This window comes from Eptesicus fuscus, chromosome 7 (genome assembly GCF_027574615.1).
Source record: "Eptesicus fuscus isolate TK198812 chromosome 7, DD_ASM_mEF_20220401, whole genome shotgun sequence".
Taxonomy (NCBI): Eukaryota; Metazoa; Chordata; class Mammalia; order Chiroptera; family Vespertilionidae; genus Eptesicus; species Eptesicus fuscus.
In genome coordinates, this window is record NC_072479.1 from 93,364,570 (window position 1) to 93,378,849 (window position 14,280).

Consider the following 14,280-nt stretch of genomic DNA (forward strand, 5'->3'; position numbering starts at 1 on the left):
AAGGGAGAAATCACATCTGACAGAAGAGAGTTAGAAAGGTTTGAAGGTTTCATGTTGTTGGCATTTGAAAAGAACAACCAATTAATGAATGTTGCCCATGGAGACATTTATCTGGGTGGCACCGAGGGAAGGAGCCCTAGAATTTGAAAAATTGCAAACAGTGGTATTTTTTCCACATGTACCATAACAGGAAAGTTATGAACAGAAACAGGAAAGTCAGAGAGAAGCCAAACTGAGGATAGGAGGAAGAGGCTGAATTTGTGTTTAATTGCAAGTCATGTTGGTTCTTCCAAGTAGGTATGATCAGTAGGCAGAGGAGAACTTCACTGGAGCTTAGACAAAGGCCAAGGCTGTGACCCTCAGTTTAGGAGTCCCCAGGCATGGGGGCAGATGGGAGGTACAATCCATCCCTTGGAGTCATTAGAAAGGAATACCATTGAGGAAAGAGGCTAATGAGGAAAAAGCCCAGGACCAAGTGAGCCTCAATGAATACTTCCACTTGAAAGGTGGAAGGAAGAAAGAACAGTGTGAAGAAGAAAGAGAGGGGCCATCTCTAAGGTCTGAAAAAGCAAAATCATATAAGAGGTAGAAGAGGGAATGAGGAGGCTGTGCACTTACATAAGGAAGGGGAAGACACTATGAATAAGGAATGGGAGGTCAGTGATGTTAGATGTAGTTCAGGGGTCAAGGAGAATGGAGTCACCTCCCTGGGTGATTAGGTTATGGTAGATCTTGAATTATCTGGTTGGAGAAGATCCATTGCCACCAGATGATGAAAACAGATGTCAGAGGACAGATCAAATGGTGAGGAGGCATAAGTAGCCTACAAATAATTAGAAAAAGATATCAGGAAAATGAAGTGAGGAAATTTGATGGTTATGACACCTTATGGGAATTCTCTGAAAAATGTCCAACAATCTATAGTCTCTTGGATGAGTTAACCTCATGGACCTGTACATCAAATTGAAATGCAATTGAAACCTTTTGGGAAGTTTGCCCCAGAGCTGTCCTGTGAACAAACCTGGCTTACTTTTTCAGAACTGTTCATGTAGTGCAAACTTGATCACTAACTCTGCATGATGTTGCAGAAGTGAAGGGAACCAGGTTTGCTGAATTGACTGTGGTGATAGAAATGTATTAGCCTCAGAAGCTACTGAGGTGGCCCATTCCATCCTAGCACAATGTAAAGAAGAAAAGAAGAACTGCTCATTTGCTCTCTTGCCAAGCACTAAGTAGAGTTTAATTTGAGAGAAACTCTGCTCAAATAGATGTGGATTCTTTTGAGGTGTTCTCTCTAAGCTACACTTTAAAATCCTGTCACTGCTTTGATGGCCTGTTAATATGCTAAGTACAGATATGTTTTGACTTAATTTACTTCAATATTAATTTCAGCCCAAAATAACCTGGATGAAAAACAAAGTTGCTATCGTGGATGACCCAAGATACAGGATGTTCAGCAACCAAGGGGTCTGTACGCTGGAGATCCGCAAGCCCAGCTCCTATGACGGAGGCACTTACTGCTGCAAAGCAGTCAATAACCTTGGGACAGTGGAGGTCGAATGCAAACTGGAGGTGAAAGGTATGACATTCAAGACCTTGGGTGTAGAATAAAATGAAAGAAAACCATTTAATTATTGTGCTTACTGCAAAATCCAAATTGTTTGCCAAAATGTTCTGGGGTGGAGGAGGAAGGGGCAAGAGAATTGGGGTAGAGAATATATTTTTACATCTTGCATTCACTCTTTTATTATTATTATTGTTTAAAGTATTACAAATAGTAGTATATATGTCTCCTTTTTTTCCATTTGAACTTCCCCCAGCCTCCCCTACCCCCCTTTGATTTATTTGTGAAGTTTGTTTGTCTTGTTAAGTAGACTTAGCTTTATCTCTTGTAATTCTTGTTAACAAAAGAAATATTAATTACAGTGGAATGCTGGTATGTGTACAGCATGATGAGAATAAATGAAGTCAAGAGGGTATTATTTTGGTGATGTAGTCCATCTATAAACAGAAGCCTACGGCAAAAACTTATCTAAAGATATAAATTTACACTATTTTTAATTAGTTTACTATTTTGTGAAACTTTCAGACATATGGGTAAGTTTGCTAATTTGGTGTAGACTATTACTTATGTGGAATATAGCATCTGCATATTTTAACCAGTTGCTTTTAAAATCTCACTAGAGAACCTCCATTTATAGGTATACATTTTATTTATACTAGTTTTCTACCAATGTAAATTAAGAAAACATATAAGGATTGATGTGGTAGAAAAGTTTCAGCATAACCTGTCGTCTTAATCAGTTTTCATATTAATTGAGTATAATTTGTATATTAAAGTTTAATTAATATAATTTTTTTTCTTGGCAATCAAAACCTACTTTGGGACACCATAAGATAATAGGTGACATGATTCTAATATCTTTTCTCTCATTTGTATTGTATTACCTTGCCTTTCTATGACAGCCAAAGTCTTTTCTCTACATCTCTATAATGAAAAAATTATTATTTAAAAGTCAGAAAGATAATCTTATAACATCTATTTTTTGGAAAAACAGTAAATGCTTAGCATACTTATGTTAAAAAAAGTTTTTTAGTTCTAAATTTAGTATAAAATAGTTAAGAAACTTATTGAAAAAAATTCCTTTTGTAACTTTTTAAAAAATATATTATTCTTTCTCTTCTGATTCTGTCAGTACTGTGGTAATATGTACAATAGATTCATAATTGCCTGAGAGAAAAAAATTTAAAACATAATATCCTTAGAATAATTTTAAAGCTTACTCTTGAGATAGTGCTTACAAAGGTAAATATTACTTTTTAGTTTTTATTAGCTTTAAATGCAGATTATGGTCCCAGTTGCGATACATCTGGTTACTAAACTCTTAGGCTTAATAATTCCAAGGTACTATTGGTACTTATGTTTCAGGATCCAAAAATAAAAATAAAAACAAAAGCCTATTGCAACTTCTGCATGTTTTGAAAATAACTGAATGTTGCTAATGATATAAAATGATTTCATAAATGGTTCAACATTTGGGGTCCTTCCTAAAAGATAACCATGTTATGTATATATAGATGATATATTAATTATGTAATTGCATAGTGAATTGTATGATAATTAAATTTAATAATAGAAATAACGTGTTCTAGTACATACGTTCATAGTAAGATATCAATTGCAAATTACTATATTGGTAAAAGTTTTGGGTCCTAAAAGTAAAGCCAAGGTTGTTTATCGTCAGATTGTTATCTGATAATAGGTGACTTGAATCAAGTTAAACTGTAAAAATGTGAACTGAGAACAAATAAATATTGGTACAAATATTCTAATTCTACAGTGATATATCAAGGAGTATATTCCCCTGGAGAACCACTGTTCCTGGAGGGGCAGCAACAGGTTTTAAAAATTCATATCGCACCGGATATTTCTACTTCCTGTTCCATTCCTCTTACATGAAATCGCACTTTGCATGTAAAGCTTGACTTTCTCATTTGCTTCTCATTATATTTTTTTAGCAGCTCATGGCATACAGTGTTTATGCCATGAACTAGGAAGGCCAAATTATTCAAGGTTATTAAGTAATTAGGAACAAAGTTTTGTCAGAAAACTAAGTACCATAGCACAGGTCCCCATAAATAAAGCCGGAAGGCTGCATTTGAAGATACCATATTTTAGATGTAAGATTATCAACATCTGGGAACCAATGACATTTCTGTAATAATTGCATTTTTCACATGTAAAGAGATACGATCTTCCTTTAAGATAGTTTCCAGTGTGGTTTCCTTAGATTCATGTTGAAATTCAGAAAACTGAACCTTCTTAAATTGCCAAGCTGTAGAAAAAGTGTTCCAAGCATTTTTGATAGGGAAAGGTCACAAATAAAAACAGATCCAATATTTAGAAACTTTCATAGTTAAGACTTTCCCATGAAAAATTCACCAGTAACCCATCTTTCTGTTGGACATTTTAGATATTTTCATGGGACCAAAAGTGTTTCATATACTCACAAACTTAAATGGAGAGAAAATTCTAGGCCCCATTATTAAATGTATTAAGCATTAAATGAGTCCAATAGTATATGTATGATTTCTCCCCCATTTGGAAGAGTGGATTAAGAAGTTCTTTGGGGATGGGTACGAAACTTGAGGTAAACTCTAATGATGTAGATCTATGCCTGCGTTTATCATATGCGCTCTCTGAATTCCCAGAGGTAATGTCAGCTTTCAAAGGAAGAAAGAATTAGGGCTGTTTCTTAAAAGTTTTGTAGATTATACATATAGTCACTTTCTAGACTGTTTGTTTAAGCCTTGTGTTTATTTAGATTAGTCACATTTGGAATCATTTCAGAATACATATTATAGAATATACTAGTCTGATATTAATATCTACTTGATAATTTTGCCTTTTAGAATTTCAACATATATATATGTACACTAATGCTTTGTTCATCATCTATGTTTTTCTTTTGTTGAAAAACACAATATATATATGTTGTAGGATTTTTTTTTTAAGCTAATGGTTTGGAAGCTCTTACCATAAATATTCACTGTACAATCCAATTGGCTTTGCCACCTGTTTAGGCAAAGTGGTTGTGCATATTAATAAGTGTTTTACATATTAATGATCCTTTTGAAGTGACTGGATCCCTGCCCTTCATTCCATGTGCTTCTATGTTCCTACATCTTTCACATGACTAAGGATTAATGAAATCACCTCATCATAATCGCGACCATAATTTCATCCAACACGTACTCAACTCTGGTTTTAGCACTTTATTAATGCTCACAACTTCTCTCTTTCTCTCTCTCTTTCTCTCTCTTTTCCTTAGTTGTAGCACAGTAAGGATTTTTGAATGTGTATTATCATCTAAGGTAAGCTTTCATATGGATTTGGCATATGAAGCTTATGCTGTCATAAGTCATACAGAGCTTGTGGAGTATGGCATGATTTTCATTATGTAGTCCAATGAAAATAGACTATTTAAAACATCTAACTTGTAGTTTTTAATTTGTATTTTAGTATCTTGAAATTAACAACTAGTACTTATTCAGCATAACAATCTCCTGTTGACATGAATGCGGTAGAGCATGAATTAAAGCATTTAATGTGGATGAAAACGAGTGATACCCAAGCATTCTGAACTCTTTGCATCAAGGAATGGACATGTACAAAAGTGGCATCATTTCTACCGATATGTGACTTGAAGTCTTTTTTTAAAAGGAGAATGACTTTTCCAAATTTGCACTAAAGAACTTTAAGAATGTTCATATGGCATGCTGTTTTTGTCTGGACATGAATTTATTAGCAAGCAGTGAAGTACTTCTCCAAAGGACTATGAATTGTATGGTTTCATGGGTTCTCTCATGAAGGGTACTTTTATTTTTTTAGATATAATTCAGAAACATGAAAGGTAAGTATGAAATATAAGTAGGTATTTCTCTGACCTTCAGAAGGTATTGGATAGGTTTTACTATTTTTAACAAAATATTCCAATGTGAGCCCTAGCCGGATTGGCTCAGTGGTTAAAGCGTGATCCCTCAGACTCAAGGGTCACAGGTTCGATTCTGGTCAAGGGCACGCATTTTGGTTGCAGGCTTGATCCCTGCTCTGGTCAGGGTGTGTGCAGGAGGCGCTCAATCGATGTGTCTCTCTCACATCAATGTTTCTCTCTGTGTCTCTCCTCCTTGCTTCCACTCTCTCTAAAAAAGTATCAATGCAAAAAAATATCCTTGGGTAAAGATTAACAAACCAAAACCAATTTTTTTCCAATTTGTTTCACTCTTGACAATGTATAAGTAGCCAAGTTTAAAGGAATCATCTCCTTTTTCTTCTCTAATTTGTTTGAGTCAGAACTTGGTGCTTAATTAAAAAGAACAGAAATAAACCAGAAACAGTTCTTCCTGCTGATTCATAACATGGTATGCATTTATTCTGCCATTCAGCCAGAGCACTTAAATCATCTATAGAGAATCCCAAAACCTCTCAATGAGTGATAAGTGTTTTCCAACCAGTTAGGAAATTAAATTAAGATTGAATAATAGCAGGAAACAAAGGGACTTGTATGGGTCTAGCCAGAACTTGCTTTTCCTTCTAGATGTCAAGTGCTTTAAAGTCTAAATATACTAAACCCAGGAGAAGATTTCCGAGTAAGGACTGATTGAATCTTTGTAGCTAACTGGAACATAATTAGACACATTTCCAGGCAGCTAGTCCAGGAGTCTTGTTTCAGCGATTTTTCACATAGACGGTTTTGACTTTGCCTTTGCCTTTTTTGTCCTCTCCAGGTGGACTTTCCTTCTGCAGGCTCCTCTTGCAAGGTGTACCTCCTAACATAATTGAGTCATATATGCGAGATTTGCACTCAAGCAATCCTGAGGAATACTAAGGGCCCGGCCACTGCCCCTGCACTCCACTGCTTTGAAATATGGTTGCAATGAGAAAGCATTGTCTGTGTTAACACCAGGCACCCAAGTGTGGCCGTTGTTCTTTTTTTTTTTTTTCTTTTTTTTTTTTTTTCGTTCTAATGTTGAAGAAGAAAAAAAATGTTTGCACGGATTGCTTCATTAAAAATTGTAAACAAAATCCCATTTAAAGTCAGTGTTTTGATCATTATTGTCTATGCTTTGTCACTGTACTTTACAAAAAAAAGCAAGCTATACTATAAGCAAAAGCAGTTACTTTAGTTTAACAGGCTGTAAATGCTTCTTTTTTCCAGACTAAAAACCAGTCCAATACAACACGATAGAATCTTGAAAACCCATCTTTCTCTTGATCTAAGAGATTTTCTAAGCAAAGCAAAATTGTGTATTTCCCACAACCCTGCATAACACCAGTGGATCTGTGCCTATTTCCCCATTTGAATTTGCTAGAAGACTTCTTAAAGTCAAACAAGTTTTCTCAACAGAAGGGGAAGTGTATTCAATAACTGCTACAATAAATCTGAAGTGTTTATGTTGAAGTGACACAGTACTGGTTTTTGTGTTAGGGTCTGTGTGCTCAGACAGAACTGAGGACAAAAGGCCAGGAGCCAGCATGCTACCAAACTCAGCCCTGACCTCCAGCGTGTCTCTCTGGCTCGGCATCCTGGCCAAATCCACCAGAGCTCCTGCCAAAACAGCCACAGTGACAGAGAGCTGGTGCAGGCTACAGAGCAGCTACAGATGTGGGGTTTGCTGATGGCATCCGTTCAAATGGGTGGAAGCCTTCTTAAAAATCTAGAAGCTGAGACACCTTTGTGCAAACCCATAATCTCTCTGGCAGCTCCCTTCCCTCCTCTTGATGTAGGGAACGCTGCAGTTAAGGGAGAGGAGTAAGAGTGTGAGTAAGCTACCACACCTCACCTTGCCCCCTTTTTCTCTTTTGGCCTTTTGTTCTAGGAGCTAACTACCTTGTGACCTGTAGTTGGGCCCATAGCACCCTGGGACAACATTTAGAAATATCTGCTCTGCTTCCTTTCCATCTGAGAGCTGAGATGCTGTAAGGGCGGCTCCTGGGTGGATGTGTGGCTCCTAACAGGAAGGAGTGAAGGGTGCGGGTAGTTGTAGTATGTTTGGGAACAGCAAGGAGAAACTTGAGTTCTTGTCCAAACTATGGTGGCCACCTCTTTTCCTGTCCTGATTGGTTGGTGATCTTGCCTTCCTGGTTGTTAAGAATATTGGCCATCACCACATGTTCTCAACAAATCTGAAATAATAATGTGTGCAATCCCTATGCAAAGCCCCATTTTAATCAGAAAATTCATTTCCACATTATTGACTAAGATATTTTACATAAAAGAAGTCTGGCCCAGCCAGCGTGACTCAGTGGTTGAACGTCGACCTATAAACCAGGAGGTCAAGGTTCAATTCCTGATCAGGGCACATGCCCGGTTGCAGGTTCAATTCCCCAGTGCAGGGCATGCAGGAGGCAGCCAATCAATGATTCTCTCTCATCATTGATGTTTCTATCTCTCTCTCCCTCTCCCTTCCTCTTTGAAATCAATAAAAATATATTATTAAACATTTTTAAATAAATAAATTTTTAAAAAAGAAGTCTGGCTTATCTATAAAGGAGTGAAGACCACATATCTCTATTGCAAACCAAGTAAGACCCTTTCTCTATATGGCACAACCAATCAGTATGGCCCCTGCTGCCTGGCTGCTGGGTCAGAGGCCCAGTGCAGCAGGTGAGCTGGTTGCCTAATTTAAACACTCATGGTCAAGCTTGCTATGTCATTTGTAAACATAGCCTAAAGGGACTACAAAGCATCCTTATAAAATGCTGGTTCCCCAGTCATTACTTATGCTCTAACTATATTTTGTACCAGAGAATGTTATTTTTCTACAAGTGATTTCTCTCCTCATATTAAGGGCACTTCCATTACTGCAAAGTTCTAATAGGAAAGAAAAAGCCTATTTTAGAACTACAAAGAGCAAAGAATGTCAGAAGCTGTCATTGCTATTAGCTGCCTACACCTTTGTTCTAGTTTTGTGTTAGTTTCACTCTGCTACAGAAAATGTTATATATTAGAGGGATTTACCAAAAATTATTTTTGGGAACTAAACATTTGGAAACGAAACCCAATGAGAAATAAGCCATTTCATGCCTTTAAGGAATTTAATGCATCACACGAATACATGTAGGGAAAGACACAAGCAGAGCACCACGCAAGTGTAAGAGATCTACACTGAGTGGCCAGATTATTATGATCTCTGAACGCATAATAATCCACTCAGTGTATATCCTATATAATAAAAGGCTAATATGAAAATTGTCCCCTCAACCAGGAGTTTGACCAGCAGGCAGGCAGGCCAACTGCCCTTGTCCTCTCCCCCTGGCCAGGCCGGCCGGACCCCCCACCCATGCATGAATTCATGCACTGGGCCTCTAAATATATATACTGAGTGGCCACATTATTATGCGTTCAGAGATCCTAATAACCTGGCCACTCAGTGTACAAGGCTTCAGAAGCTGAGTGGTGTGGTCTATGTGCTATAACCCATGTGTGTATCACACCAGAATGTAGTACAGGACATGCCACATGACTTTGTTTTTGTAAATCAAATTAAAGATCACTCTGAGCTCCCCACTAGCCAGAGAAATTGAGAAATTCTCTCTGCCCTGCTTGGAAGGTCCTATCTCAGGTCCTGGGCCAACTGGAATCTTTCCTAGAGCCTAGAAAATGGAGAGAAGGGCCCGGCCGGCATGGCTCAGTGGTTGTGCATTGATCTATGAACCAGGAGTTCACGGTTTGATTCCCAGTCAAGGCACATGCCCAGGTTGCAAGCTCGATACCCAGTGTGGGGCATGCATGAGGCAGCCATCAACGATTCTCTCTCATCATTGATGTTTCTATCTCTCCCTCCCTGAAATCAATAAAAGTATATTTTTTTAAAAAAAAAAGAAAATGGAGAGAAGTCTCTGCATTCCCATCTCCATTGTGTAGCTATAGAGATCCCTGTAGTTCAGCTCAGCATTGTCCCTTCAACTTGCTAGACAAGTGTGGGGGCACTGGACAGTTCTACCACTTAGTAGCAGCCTTGGACCTGGGCAAGAGGGACTTCTGCAATTTCAAGAGTCCCACTCTAGCGACAACTTGGAACGCTTACCACACTGCTCCTTTTTACAGATCGTACCCACCCTCACTGCCAGGGCTTCTGTGGGCCTTTTCCCTGGGTTCAAACCCCTAAGGAAGAACCATGTGGCCTGTATATGAACCCTGAGGCCCAAGGCACGTGTTTGCCAGGAGTTGGGGTGTGCAGATGTGACCAGAGCTTGTGCATAAGGCTGAGACGTCTACCTGTGTGCACCTGAGACCCCTCATGGTGTGGTGGAGAAAGGATCTGGGTTGCAAAGGACAGGGAGACCAGAGACTGGCAGTGGGCAACAATATTCTAGCCAATATTTCTGAAGAATCTGATAATTCTACGTTCAAACCAGGCCTTCCAGGTCATTCTGAGGGTATCCTCATAAAGACTACAGGATAAAATTATTTTTTTTAACCATCTGATAGCTTGATTTAGAACTCCTAAATATTTATGTATGAGTTTTAAAGGTTCGAGGTCAGGAAGCCCCCAACCATCTCTGTTCCCTGTCTTGTATCCTTTCCGCCCCTCCTCCACCATCCAACATCACTCTCACCTCTCCACTCCCATTACTTCCTCCTCCCCACTCACCAAACTCACATCCAATCATTTATCTCCTGCCCCATTTACGTTCCCTGGAACAGAATTCTAGAAATATACATTTTTCTCTTTGGAGTAGAATAAGGGATAATAATACAAGACAATATTACCAATTGTCCCTATAATATTTCTTGATTCTAAATTGAACTCTATGTTTATTTCCTTATTTTAACCAGGCCACTATATCACCTGTAGAGAGCGTCTGGAAAGGCACATGAGCATTTCTTTGGTTGTTGTCAGCTAAGTCCAGTGGCGTTGGCAGAGGCAGGTATGTTGTCAGCCTGACCCTTAGCTCAGGTGCCAGGGGGATGCAATTATCCGGGCCCAGCCAGGAGTGACAATAACAAAGAAGCCACAAGAATGAAGAATTGCAGCTTGATCCTTAGCCATGATTTCACATGATTTCCTTTGTTTTAAACTCTAATAAAACTTCCTGGAATCATGCTGTATATAATGAACGTGCTGCACCAGCTCTGTGTCACTGTCCCTCCATCAGAGGGTAGCATCCCACCTGGTCCCAGCTTTCCCTACTGTCTCTGTGTCTGTCTCCTTTTATTCCTTTTCTCAATCCCCAGCCGACCCTACTCAGGAACTTGTCTGCTCTCTAGCCGTGCTGGTCGCAGTCAAGAGAGAAAACTTAAAATCACCCTTGCACCCAAGATTCAGGTGATTGCTACATGCAGATATTTATAAAATCCTTTGTAAAAACTTTGATAACTTAGAATGGACTGGAGAAACAAGCCCATCCATGGGACGACCAGTTCTCCAGATTCTAAGGGCTGTCATCACCCTCTCAGACACTTGAGCTCTCTCTGACCCCAAATGTACTGCCCGGCGCAATCTCTGGCCTCGCTGAGTATGTATCTATCTAGAGTAGATTACTAGGAACAAAATACCAGGAAGACAGCAAGACAGTTAAACACTCCCAAAGGGGTCACTCAGCGTGTGGCTTGGGGCACTGGCTGACTCAATACACGAAAGGAAAAAAACAACACCTTGCACTCTAGTGAATAATTGACCATATTTATTTTCTCCCAAGCATTAGCTTTAGAAAAAGCTCTTCATTCTTTGTGGATAAGCACTTAGCTATCCACAGTAAGAGATTCCCTCCATTTATTATTCTACTCTCACCTTTATCCTAGTCTTAGAGCCCAGGAAAATATCTTAAAGACATCATACACCAATTTGGCATCAAAATTTTTTTTAAGTTAATGAAAAAAGAAAACAGCCGAAACCGGTTTGGCTCAGTGGATAGAGCGTCGGTCTGCGGACTGAAGGGTCCCAGGTTCGATTCCAGTCAAGGGCATGTACCTTGCTTGCGGGCACATCCCCGGTAGGGGGTTTGCAGGAGGCAGCTGGTTGATGTTTCTCTCTCATCAATGTTTCTAGCTCTCTATCCCTCTTCCTTCCTCTCTGTAAAAAATCAATAAAATATATTTTTTTTAAAAAGAAAAGAAAACAAAACAAATCAAAAAAATAACCAAGGGTTACCAGCCACACTGTGGCTAGGAAAGAAGCCATTGTTCAGATTTCATAAGGCATCCCTCTTGGATGATTGGGACAAAGGGTCATTGGAAAGGAGCCACGTTACAAAATAAATCAAAGCTGGTTTAAAGTCATGTGGATACTTGGAAAATTCCGGGCACTACGGAGCCAAATAATGTATCCCCTTTAAGCTACAGGATAAAGTGCCACGGGGCTGTTCATCCGAGGCCCCCTCCTGAGTGTCCACTGGAGGGTTACTGTCAAGTCAGTCCCAGTTCCTGCACTGGGAGGTACCACTGAGCTGGAGGCAGGTTGGATAGCAGTGGAGGTTGCCAAGCTGAGGCAGAGCCTCTCTGTGCAGGGCTATTTTCATGTACTTCTTAATAGCTCATAGTTGGGTTCAGTAAATATTAGCTAGCAATAGAAGCAGGAATTCATCAGTGAGATGATGTTCCCTGGGTCCTTCGACGATGATTATCAAGTCCAAGAAAACAATGCAGGCAGGGACTCTGACCCAAAGTCAGCCTTTAGTAGCTACACTCTCTGAAGATGTTAATAGAGAGTGATGGAAAGATAGGGAGGGTGTGGCAGGAAGGGGCTCTTGTGAAGGCCAAGACTAAGCAGGAGGGAGAGAAGGAGGACTAACAGGATTATTTGTACAGAGGAAAGGGCAATCAGCAGACAAGGAACTAAAGAAAGAGGAAACGGCTGTGAGAAAATCAACAATGAAAAGAGAACAGTACCTCCTTATGTGTTTTATAGGCATTATCTCAATCATGGTTTCGCAACTCTACTCACCACTGCTGCACTCCTGTTTAGAGAAAGGAAAACCTGGGACGTGATAGCACAGCCTGAAGCCAAGGCCACAACCCCTTATATATTTGTTGTTATTGCTGATCCTCAGCCGAAGATATTTTCCATTGATTTTTAGACAGAGCGGAAGGGAGAGGGGGGAAGACAGAGGAGACAGAGAAACATCGATGTGAGAGAGACACATCCATTAGTTGCCTCTTGCACGCACCCCAAGTAGGGCTGGGGATCGAGCCTGCAACCAAAGTACGAGCCCTTGACAATAATCGAACCTGGGACCCTTCAATCCACAGGCCAACACCCTATCCACTGAGCCAAAGTGGCTGGGGCACAGCCCCTTATATATTCATTAAGATTTATCCACATGTTGTAGTCTTCTCTATGATATCAGAGTTTATTTAAAGAAAACAATTTTTTCTTCCCAGATCTTCAAATGGATGTTGTTCCAATACCTTCACCAAGGACCAAGATCTTAATTCCACTGGATTTATTATGAGATCAATTAGCACATACATATTAAAATACATATAAGATATAAAATAAAAATAAAGTATAAAAATAAAAGATCTTAAACTTCTATCTATCTATCATCTATCTATCTATCTATCTATCTATCTATCTATCTATCTATCATCTATTTTTCTTCACCCTGGAAAGAATAGCCTTAAGCAAAGTTGATCCAAGCTGGTCTTCCTCATCCCTTAATTGCCCTGAGTCCTTTCTCTCTCTTCTTTCTCCCTTTCTTTTCCACTTGGGGCTCAAAGGGCTTGCTCAGAGTAGTACCTCCATCCAAGCTTTTTAAGACTGGACCCTTCAGTTCCCAAATGTGGCCCGATGACTGGCAGCAGCACATGGGAGCTTGTTAGAATGAAAACTCTCAGCTCCACTTTCACTCCCCAGCTCCACTGACTCAGACCCTGCATTACAGCAGGATCTCCGGGTGATTCCTGTGCTCATTCTTATTGGAGAGTTGCAGCTCCGGCCTTCGTTCTCTCTAGTTTCTTGTATGAATACTAATGTGTATATGAAGCCCTTCTCTCTCAGCTGTCCCAAAGGAAAGCATTCTGATAAAAATATCCCTCTTCCATCCTTGCCAACACTTACATATTTCTTGCCTTATTGGTGATGCCATTGTAACAGATGTGAGATATCTTGTGGTTTTGATTTGCATTTTCCTAATAACTAGTGATTTTGAACATCTTTTCATATGCCTGTTAGTCATCTGTATGTCTTCCCTAGAAAAATGTCTTTTTAGATCCTCTGCCCATTTTTAAAAATCAGATTGCTTTTTGGTGTTGAGTTGCATGAACTCTTTATAAATTGTGGGCATTGACCCCTTAGAGGATATATCATTTGCAAATGTCTTCTCTCTGTAGGTTGGTTACCTTTTTCTATTGTTGATGGTTGACTTTGCTGTGCAGAAGCTTTTTAGTTGAATTTTGGAGAGGCTATGAAGAAAAGGGAACTGTTGTACACTTTCTGTGGGATTGTAAATTGGTGCAGCCACTATGGAAAACAGTATGGAGGATCCTCAAAAAATTGAGAATTGACCCAGAAATTTCTTTTCTGGGTATTTATCCAAAGAATATGAAAACACTATCTCAAGAAGATATCTGCACCCCTATGTTCATTGCAGCATTATACATACATGGTAGCCAAGATATGAAAATAACCTAAGCATCCATCAACAGATAATAAAGAAGATGTGGTGTGTATATACAATGGAATACTACTCAGCCATAAAAAAGATGAAATAGTGCCATTTGGGACATGGATAGAGCTTGAGGGTGTTATGCTAGGTGAAATAAGTTAGACAGA

At 39.3% G+C, this 14,280-nt stretch overlaps 1 protein-coding gene and 1 non-coding gene across 3 annotated transcripts in view; both read left to right on the forward strand.

Moving 5' to 3' along the window:
• Positions 1-6,875, forward strand: part of MYBPC1 (myosin binding protein C1) — a 93,853-nt gene extending 86,978 nt beyond the window's left edge. For both annotated transcript variants that reach the window (XM_054719408.1, XM_054719407.1), the window contains 2 exons: positions 1,393-1,579; positions 6,289-6,875. In XM_054719408.1, the coding sequence (XP_054575383.1) occupies positions 1,393-1,579; positions 6,289-6,389 (288 nt within the window). In that variant the 3' untranslated portion in view covers positions 6,390-6,875. The remainder of the gene's footprint in view (positions 1-1,392; positions 1,580-6,288) is intronic.
• LOC114232713 (small nucleolar RNA SNORA66) lies at positions 1,052-1,184 on the forward strand. The gene has a single exon (XR_003618804.2). It is a non-coding gene; the product is annotated as a small nucleolar RNA SNORA66 (small nucleolar RNA).
• Positions 6,876-14,280: the final 7,405 nt, after the last annotated feature.